This window comes from Pteropus alecto, unplaced genomic scaffold (genome assembly GCF_000325575.1).
Source record: "Pteropus alecto unplaced genomic scaffold, ASM32557v1 scaffold21, whole genome shotgun sequence".
NCBI classification, from domain to species: Eukaryota; Metazoa; Chordata; class Mammalia; order Chiroptera; family Pteropodidae; genus Pteropus; species Pteropus alecto.
The window spans coordinates 2914054-2924969 of NW_006436282.1; the positions used below are offsets into that span (position 1 = coordinate 2914054).

The following is a 10916-nucleotide window of genomic DNA, read 5'->3' on the forward strand; positions in this document are numbered from 1 at the left end:
AAGGAATTCCTAGAGAACAGCTGAGCAGGCTATAATAGTTAGTTAGTTAGTTAGTTAGTTAGTTAGTTAGTTAGTTAGTTAGTTAGTGTGAGTTAGTTTCTTTTTGAATAATTCTAAGGAATGAGACCCCTTTTTTATGTGGCCTTGAAGGGTATGTGGCTGGATTTAACTTTGTGAGGCTTTTTGAAATTACAGCGGATTTCTTGTACGTAGAATTGTTATGCATTAGTTTTGGATTTTTTAAAGCACTTTTGAAAAGCTCAACCCAGAAAAGTGTACAAATCCTAAGTATGCAGCTTGATTAATTTTCACAAAATAAACAAGCCTATGTAACCAGCATCTAGATGAAGAACTAGAACATCATCTGTTTACTTTTAAAGTGTGGCATTTTCAGGTTTCAGTAATTTTTGGCTTAATAAGCAAGACAATGTATAAAACCTATAACAGATACCAAGGTTCCTTAAATTTTCTTGTGTAATTAATAGTGTAATCAACATTCAACATTTGATTGTCCTGCAGAAAATCAACAGTGGTACAATTAATCCCAAAGCATTCTTACTTTTTTTAGGACATATCATAGCACTTTTTACAGGATTTCTAAGAGTGACCACATTTTTTCCCCTAAAGATAGTATGTCTAAGCCAGTATGAAAGTCAGTTTATAATTTTCGGAAAAGCAACTCAGAACTTTATTGATGAAGAAATCAACTTGGGATCTTAATATTGCTCCCCCAAATCCACAATCTAATTGGTACACCAGTAATCAAAAGTTGACCTCTTAAGCAAATATAAAATATAGATTTTGTGAGGAAGGTAGAACAGGGCGTCTGGAAATTCACTTCTGCTTCCCCATCTCATTGAACAGCTTCTCTTACATGTGTAATACAGGCAGATTTAGAAACCAGCTTCCAGGTTCTAACTGTGGGTTAGTTTGGCACCTAATAATGATTCTTAAAGTTAGAGAAATTTCACTTTATTTTTTAAAGTTATTTTAAACTTCATAATCAAATGTTCAGATAAAAATCATATTTTATTAATTTAAAAAACCTCTCACACTTTGTAAAGCAAATGTTAAAAACATTCTAAATGGCATTCAAGAGATCTCTTAGAGAATGGCAGAGATATGGGCCTTAAAATCAAAAACAAGTAAGCAAAATTACATCTACCAGTTGAACACTTTGAAATGGGAATGACGTGAGGAAAAGTTAAATAAGGGAAAAATCTTTTAACTGCCAAATGCAACAAATAGTTGAATAGTCCAGGGATGTCGATGATATAAAGTTTGGAGAGCCAAGCCTGTAGTATTTAGGAAGAAAGCAGAGTCTCCAAGAAAACACAAAACTATTCAGATTGGTTTTCAGCATACTAACACCATGAATATCCATAAAACTGTTTCCAAAGGATTTTCCATCTACATACCTTGATTCTCCTTCAGATGTGTGAGTCTTCTCTTGTTATTGATACGGGCAGAATATCATACTGACCTCTTTGGGATGAAATTCCCTCCTCAGCAAGGTTATTCAAAGTCTTTTTAAAATCAATGTAATGTACTTTAAGTATCTTGCTTATGGCCCAGAGCCACAGGTTCTTTGGTTGGTAGTCATATTTTTAATTAAAATAACCAATGAAGGATTTCACCGGAAAAGTTTCTGGCAAGTACTTTATCTCCTTTACTAGGTAGCACCTGCCATCGAAATATCTTGAAAGCTCTTATTTCCACTCTCTTAATGAATAATCTCTTTTTCGCCTAATTTTCCTCTTTGCCAGAAATTTGCTCTCATGCTTATTTATCATCATTTTAGGGTTTTTTTCCCTTCCTTGATGTTCAAACTTTTTTTTTTTAATTTTACATGTCAACCTTACTTATTTTTCTTCTCCTGGGAAAACTCTGAGATTTATCCTGAAAATATTAGCTATTAACAAATAGTCAAGAATTGTGCTGCAGTCTATAATCCTCCAGGACTGAGTAAATACATGGACACGGGTAGAGCAAATGTCTGCTAATCCAGCCATGAGCAATGTGTGTAACCTTTGGCTGTAAAAACAGAGGCTTCTCGGGTGTGGGTTCTTTGGACTCAGATAACATTATAGCTGATAACTGTAGCAAAGCCCAGGCTTAACTGAAGGTTTACCAGAGATGTGTACATCCCCCCAAACACTGGAGCAGGATCACTCTTTCTTCCAAAAGATGACCCAAACACATTGCCCCGACCAGATTTCCTGAGCCAGGGGGCTTTCTACTCAGCTACTCAGGCATCTCTCTTTGGTTTCCAATTTAAATTAAACACACCCACAGAATAAGTCTGCATATTTTCATAAGGGTAAAACTTCTAAAATCCCTTTAGAGCTTTTGCCTACAAGTGATATTGGTTTGAAAGTGAACTACATATAGCTTTCAGATCATCAACGGCTACTTAAAGATTTGGGGGAGACCAGAGTTTGAGTTGACATGTGTGTACTAGTTATGCAACCATGGGCACTTTATGCTACTTAATCTCTGCAAGATATTTATCCTCATTTGTAAAGTGACAGCTTTGTCAACATCCTCTCTAAATCCTGTGATGCTGCTAATCTCCAAAGTTATGAAGGGGAAATTATATACACAAATTATGTGTCATGGTCGCAGGAAGATAAAAAGTAACTGTAGATAGGATAAATTCACATTGGTGTGGCCTGGATTTGAGAGTTTTCTGTGGGATTTCTGCATAGGAGAAAGAATCTGTCTTCTCTTCTCTTCTCTTCTCTTCTCTTCTCTTCTCTTCTCTTCTCTTCTCTTCTCTTCTCTTCTCTTCTCTTCTCTTCTCTTCTCTTCTCTTCTCTTTTCTTCTCTTCAGTGAAGGTCTTCGTTCAAGCAGAGGTCTTCTGCAAGGAGCCGTCTCTGCATAAGGGAGGAGACCTGGAGAGAGTGTGAGTGGTTTACATTAGGAGGAGGCAGTGGCTTCTTCGCTCCCCATCCCCAAGGGCTTTGTTCCCAGGTTCTGCTTCATCCCGTCCTTTGTGCAGTCTGAGCACAGAGTGAAAGGGCAGCCGGCCTCTGCAGAAGTGAGCAGAGGGGTCCCTTTGAGAGACCAATGTGAAAAATACATCACATCTAGGTTCTGAAGCTCTGGGACAATTCTACTGTTGAAAGAAGGGAGAGTGTAAAAAATGAATCTGCCTGCTAAGTTAATCGTATTTCTGTCATGCTGTGACTGTTGGTGGTTTTATTTTAGAAGACAGATTCAGATCTCTTGACATATTAACATAAACACAAGTATGTTAATAGGAGCTGCATGAGCGCGGTATTTAAAGACAGGCTCTACCTCAAGCACGGTGAAAGGACACCCTTGCTCATATCTACACTTAGTACACAGCGACCTGTGGCCGCAGTCTTATTTTAAGATGGTGGTTGTGTGCGGGGGGCCTCTGGGCTATGGGCTGCTCCTCTCTCTGCAACAGGCTTTCCTGCTATGGTCAGGGTTGAATTATCCAGAACCGTTTCCCCGATACCATCACCAAAGTTCTGCGACCCAGCTTCAGGATATACTTCAGCAGACCCTGATCCATATCTGCCAACCTGTCCTCTTCCTGTTTCTTCATTCAAGCCTCTGGGAGCACCAGACAAAGTGTCTTGCTTCTACCCACCTACACACATTCCCCTCTAGGTGAAGTGAGATGTAGGCACAACTCCATTCAGGGGATTGGCTGAATTCCAGGGCATAGCATTCTCTCAGCCTGATTTACCAGTTAATTATAATGATTACAGGAGATGAAAATGAAATTGACTCAGAGGCCAAGGATGACTACTGATTCATGTAATAAATGAGCAGGAAAGATTCTCTAGGTGCTATTTGGAATTTAGGAGGAATTTTAAAAATCAATGAGCAAATGCATGTTTATATCAGAAATGTAACATATTATAGGTGAATTGGGAATCTTCTTTTCTTTCTCATGATTTGTGAAGCAGGATTGGTGCTAAACCTATTCTGCTTTTACAAAGACAAAGACAGATGGAAACCCTGCATTGCAGATATCCTGAGTCCATTAGCTTGGGCTGAGGCAGGAGACTTATGGCTCTAGCAGGCTGAAAAAGTGGCAGTTTTCTCATCTGGAAAATGAAAGACTTGGACTGGATAATCTTCCCTCCAGCGTTAACATTCTGTGTGTCTTTGATTTTACATCAAAATGGTGTTTTCTTAATCAGCTCTCTGCTGCTTCCTTTCTGAGATCATTTTTCTTCCCATTGCAGAAGCACGCATGAGTTTCTAATCAGTGACTGCACAGAGCTGCCTAATCTTTGCTGCTAATCGGCAGGCAAAACACACTTGATTTTCAGATCTGGAACCAGCTTTTTAGCAAGACAGTTAGAAGAGACTGTCTTTGCAAATTGCTTGTTGAGAAAGTCTGAGTATTAAAATGACTGTTTAAATATTGGCGTTAAATGTGATTCATTCATTATCAAAAGTAGGTTGCATATAGCTTAACAACTCTGCTTGGAACACAGATTCAATGTACATAGCTAAATAGAGATGTATAAATGGATATATACACATATATTGTGTATGCATTTCTACTTACGCGTGCGCGCACACACACGTTAGAGGCATGGGGTTGATACTCCCCAGCCCAGGCTATCTGTGATACTATTTGTCTCTGCCAGGAAAAGTCCATATCACCAAATACCTTCCCTTTTCTGTGTCTACAATCTAGAATTAGCATCTTAGAATTTAATTCTATTTGCTGAATATAGATTTCTACATAAGTTCAGATGATTTTACAAGGGTCACACTTTAAACCATCTGCGGGTCATTAGACCTTAGTATGGATTAACTTTGGATTTCTTTTGAAACAAACAACAGACTTTTGGAGAGTGGAAAGGTTGGGAGGAAGAGAAAGCAAAATAACCCTCTAAATCTAATGGGATGAAGAAATTGAAGTGTGTGTGTGTGTGTGTGTGTGTGTGTGTGTGTGTGTGTGTCTGTCTGTCTGTCTGTCTGTCTGTCTGTCTGTCTGTCTAGGTTAGAGGGTAGGCTGCAGAAAAATAAACTTTAGGTTGGGTTCATTCATTCCCTCAGGATTAATGAGCATTGTGCATGACCCTATAAATGGCCTCTTTAAATTATTTTTCCCCTGTGGACAGGGGGACAATAATTCGACTTTACTTATTTTTATAAATAATAATACATGTGCAAGGTACTAAATTTTAAAGCTCAAAGGAGGCATTCAAGGACAAGTAAATCTATTTCCTCGTCTCCCAGCCTCCAGTTTTTGGAGGCGACCACTATAATCAGTTTCTTGTTCTGGGTGTTTATAAATATATTCACATATGATAGCATATTATGCATACTGTTCAGCTCCCTGCTTCTCTCTTTCAATAATATGTGTTGAGATTTTTTCCATATCAGTATACATAGAGCTGCCCCCTTCTTTATAATGGCTCTATAGTATTTGATTGTATGAATGTACCATATTTATTTATACAGACTCTTATTGATAGAGATCGAGGTTGTTTCTGTTAACCATTAAGAATAATGCTGTAGTGTAGTGCATGTTCTTTCCACAGGCCAGGTTGCCAGGATTCATAACTCCTGGGAATTTCATATACTTCACAGAGTTCAATGCAAATGGTGTTCTTGGGAGTTGTGCAATACAATGTCCCTCATAGGGCATTTCACACATGAGTGATTATACTTGTCAGATAGACACCCAGGAGTGGCACATGTATACTGTTTTTCACTTAAATGAGATAATGTTAATACCTGATCACCAGAACCACTTTTAATGTGGTCATCATCCTCTAAGTTCCTTCCTGATAACCACCATTGGTGCCTAGAAATATTTGCAACATTCTAGATTTATTCTGACCTCATCTAATCAGTGAAGAATACAACTTTTACTTCTCTTATTCTGGGCACTGCACTTTTATTAATGTAGCTTAAGAGTGTATTAACTTTTTGGCAGCTCCGTCTCACTCTTGGCTCCCTTTGAGATTACTGCCAACTCAAATCCTCAGGTCTTTTCACAAATAAATTACCATTAAACCATATCCTGCTTACCTTGTACTTATATAGCGGAGTTTTTATAACCTCAAAGCAAACCTCTGATTTATACATTTTAAAATTTATTTTGTTGTTTACCCCTAGAGTCTATTCTAAGCTGTTGAGCTATCTCTGCATCTTTATTTCATCATCAATATTTCATCTTTCTGTACCTATTTTCCATTCCCTACTCATAGTGAGCTCAGTGCCAGGCTCTAGGTATTGACATTGAAAGAAGGTTTATAAAGTTATTTTTGTTACAGCTTGTCAAATATGGCAATCATTGAAGACTTGGATAAACAGGACTAGTTCACTGTTTGGAAGTCAGAGTTCAGAAGGAAAAAGGAGAGATGAGAGAGAGAGAGAAAGAGAGAGAAAAATATTTTCAATAACTAATGGGAAAACTTTATTTAAGATCTCAGTTCTAGGAACAACTATGCTTCTCCTGACCAACTAATTTGTGTATAGCTTGTGGGCATAGTTAATTGTGTAATATATCATGTTTCCTGTTTATTTCCTGCTAGGAAGTTCAAAGGCAAATTTGCAACACAGTTCTAGTTTATTAGCCAGAGTATGTATTTTGTGTACCTATCTTACCCTTGACTTCCTTTTATTTTCCTACCTTATTTTCTTCCTTGCCCTTATTTTCTAGATCATTAAAAAGTCTAATGTAAAATTTGTGAGTTGCCTTAAATTCTTCTTTGAAAAAAAGTATTATATAAACTAACAAACAGGCAAATAAAATCTTGGCTTTAAGTTGCCTTAAATTCTTCTTTGAAAAAAAGTATTATATAAACTAACAAACAGGCAAATAAAATCTTTAAATTTTTTAAAGACATCGAGTATATTCACACCTTAGAATGACGACAATCGCAACAACTACAGAGAAATAAGAACTGTGATGGAATAAATGTTATAAGCTTGTTTAACACCTTTGGCATCATTCCAGACACTGATCAGAAGTTTAAAAATATCCTTTAATATGAGCCTCATGTAACTCGCCATATAAAATAATATGCAATCGCATAAATGAAAGTCTCAAACTCAAATGCTTGGGAGAGCCAGGAAGATAAAGTAAATAAAAGAACAATATAATAGAGACTAGTAGAGACAGTAAGACCTCAAGAGCACCTGTCCCATATATGTACGACCAAATACAATACTTAACTAAACATTTGTACTCCATCAGCTACTAGTTTACAACCTCTAAATCATTCCCTCCTCCAATTTTATACATGCGACCAAAGTAAAATACTTTGTAAAAATTGTCACAAAACGCAGAAATCTTAGACCAAGAAGTTAAAAGTTCTTTCTCTTTCTTTTTTCAGGTTATTGGTTGCCTAGTTATAAATTAAAGTCTTCATGGGCAACAGGCCTGCATCTCTCTGTCTTGTTTGGTCACGTGGAGTGTCTCCTGGTGCTGCTGGACCACAATGCTACCATCAACTGTAGACCCAACGGAAAAACCCCTCTTCATGTGGCTTGTGAAATGGCCAACTTGGACTGTGTTAAGATCCTTTGTGACCATGGAGCAAAGCTCAATTGCTACTCCTTAAGTGGACACACAGCTTTACACTTTTGTACAACTCCAAGCTCCATTCTCTGTGCCAAGCAATTGGTTTGGAGAGGTAAGCTTGTCTGGGTAACGGACACTGTCATCTACTTGCACACTCATGGTTTTGAATACTTACTTATTTCAAGGTAGTAGGTATCCCCATGCATTAAGCCTAATCCAGGGGGCCCCCAAAATACACATACAGATGATGATAGATAGATAGATAGATAGATAGATAGATAGATAGATAGATAGATAGATAATAGATAGAGGATAGATAGATAGATAGATAGATAGATAGATAGATAGATAGATAGATAGATAGATAATGTTATATTGGCCTAGGTCATTCAGTGATGAGCTCATTGGAATCATATTATTATTTTTTAATTGAGGAGGCCTGTTAATTTACACATTTAACAAATATTTATTTCACTCTTACAACATGTCAGGTAATATGTGAAGTAAGTGAAAAAGAGAAAATAGTTTCTGCCTTCAAGGAAGTGAGATAAATATTAACAAAATAAATTCATAAATATAAAATTGCAAATTGGGAAAAGAGCAAAACAAAACACTATGAAAGAGAATGTTACTAGTGATTTGTTATAAAATGTATAAGACTTCTCTGAAGATATGATATGTAAGCCGAACCTTTATAATGAGAAGTTACTGACCATTAGGAAAAAGGAGAGTCTAAGTCTAGGGAAGAGCAAGCACAAAGTTGCTAGGAGAGAAACCAATTTGGAATATACAAGAAATGGAAGAAGGCCAGTGAGGCAAGAGTCATGGTTGTGGGGTGGGGTGGGAAGGACAGGAGGGTAGAAGGGAGGGTCACAAGATGACACTGGAAGTGTTAGACCATACATGGCCTGCTGGAGGCCAAGGATGGAGTTTAAAAATAAGGCCACTGAAAAGTTTTAAGCACGAAAATGACATGATTTAATTTTCATTTAAAATTATCATTCTGAAGTTATATGGAAATTGGGTTGGAGGAGGCCAAGAATGGAAGCTGGGAGACCATCTGAGAAGTTATCGCAGTAGCATAGTTGATTAGGGATGATGATTAGCACTGAGGGGTGAACTTGGATAGAAGATGAGTTTGTAATATGTAATATGTGATTTGGAGAAGGATGGGGTAAAGAAAAAGGAAGTTTCAAGAATTGTAGGTTTCCGGCTTTAGAAAATGAGTGGATAGTGCGGCCATTCTTTTTTTTTTACGATGGGGAAACTTAAGGAAGAAACGTGTATGTGGGAAAGATCTTTATATAAGTTTTTTTAAAGTCATCGTACGAAATATAGTTTATACACATTAAAATTCACTGTGTTTTAGAAACATGAAGTTGTGAAACCATCACCACCACAATCATCTCAAAAAGTTCCTTGATGCCTTTCATAGTTAATCCCCTCACCCTCATCCCCACCCCCCAGCAACCACTGATCTGTTTTCTGTCCCTACAGTTTTGTCTTTTTCAGAATGTCATATAAATTAAATTATACACTATATAGCCTTTTGAGTCTTGTTTCTCCCATTTAGCATAATGCATTTGAGATTCATCCAAGTGGTTGCTATTGACCAGTAAATTAGACCTCCTATTGCTGAGTAGAATTCCTTGTATAGATGTAACATAGTTTATCCACTCCCCAGTAGAAGGGTATTTGGATTATTTCTAGTTTTGGACAATTTTGAAAAAAAGCTGATACAAACATTTGCATAGTTTCTTGTGTGAGCATGTTTTCATTTCTCTTGGTAAATATCTAGAAGTGGGATGATATGTCATATGGTTAATTTATAAGAAACTACCAAACCGTTTTCCAAAGTGGTTGTACCATTTTATTTTCATTTCCACCAGCAATATATAAGAGTTCCAGTTGCTCTCTACCCTTACCAGAACTTGTTAATGTCATATTAAAAAAAAATATTCCAGCCATTCTAGTAGGTATATAATAGTATCTCATTATGATTTTAATTTGAATCCTCCAAAAACCAAGATTATTGAGTGTTTTTGTGTTATTTATTTGCCAGATGTATATTCACTTTGGTGAAATGTCTCTTCATATCTTTTGTTCCTTTTTTAAAAAGAAAAATATTGTTCTTTTTTTCTCATTGATTTGTGAGAGTTCTTTATATCTTTTGGATGCTAACCCATTATCAAATATATGGTTTGCAAATATTTTCATTCATTCTTTGGCTTTTCATTTTCTTAAAAGTGTCTTTAAAAGATCAGAAGTATTTAATTTTGATAAATTCAATTAATCAATTTTTATCTCTTATAGGTTGAGTTTTTTGTGTTCTAGCTAAGAAATCTTTGACTAATCCAAGTAACAAAGACTTTCTCTGATCTTTTCTTTTTAAAGTTTATAATTTCAAGTTTTACTTTTATGTCTTTGATTCATTTATTTTGAGTTATAGTTTGTACATAGCATGAGGTAAGGGTTGAGGTTCATCTTTTTTGCATTTAGATGTCCAATTATTTTGACATAATTTATTGAAAAGATTATTCTTTCACCATAGAATTACCCTTCATCTTTGTCAAACATCAACTGGCCAAATATGTATGGGATCACTCTATCTATCTATCTATCTATCTATCTATCTATCTATCTATCTATCCATCCATCCATCCATCCATCTATATAATTGCTAAGGCTCCACTGCCTTAATTGCTGTAGCTTTATATTAAGTCTTTATATTAAGACAATGCTTGGCACATTGAAAGTACTCAGTAAATGGTCTCTTACTAATCTGGAAATGGTTCCAGGAGCCCTGAGTACATGGATCAGTTCTAATCTAGGAGTGAGTGCTTGACATAAAAATATGGATTTCAGAAAAGAGCTCTGAACTAAAGCTGTAAGTTTAGGAATTGTTGACTTGTAGATTGTATTTGAAGTTAAGGAAATCAATGTAATCACCTGTATAAATAGCGCAGAGAGAGAAAAGAGAACCTAGAGCCAAGCCCTGATAAATTCTTACATTTAGACATTAACAGAATGTAGAAGAGCCAAGAAATGAGAGTAAAATAGATTGAAAATTGAAATTGGAGAAAACCCAAGAGCATCTTTGACATCACAGGGACTAAGAAAGAGGTGGTTCAAGAAGGAGAGAGTGGTCAGCTATACTGATAGCTACTGAGAGATTTAATTAGATGTTCATTAGATTAAGTGACACTGACAAAAATAGTTTTGGTGAAATGGTAGGTGTTGAAGCCAGATTAGTATGGTATAAGGTGGCGATAACAATGATCACCTGCATTGGTAATCTGTAAATCGTCAATTAAAATAATGGATGCTATGTTATAGTTTATTACATTAATAAAGATACAAAAGATGATAGCACATATGTTGACA

General features: G+C 36.3%; 1 protein-coding gene across 1 annotated transcript in view; it reads left to right on the forward strand.

Annotated features, from left to right (window-relative positions):
- The window catches only part of ASB4 (ankyrin repeat and SOCS box containing 4), a 53392-nt gene that overhangs the window by 4455 nt on the left and 38021 nt on the right, over positions 1–10916 (forward strand). Inside the window, exon 2 of the mRNA XM_006911918.1 lies at positions 7345–7644. Coding sequence (XP_006911980.1) covers positions 7345–7644 — 300 coding nt within the window. The remainder of the gene's footprint in view (positions 1–7344; positions 7645–10916) is intronic.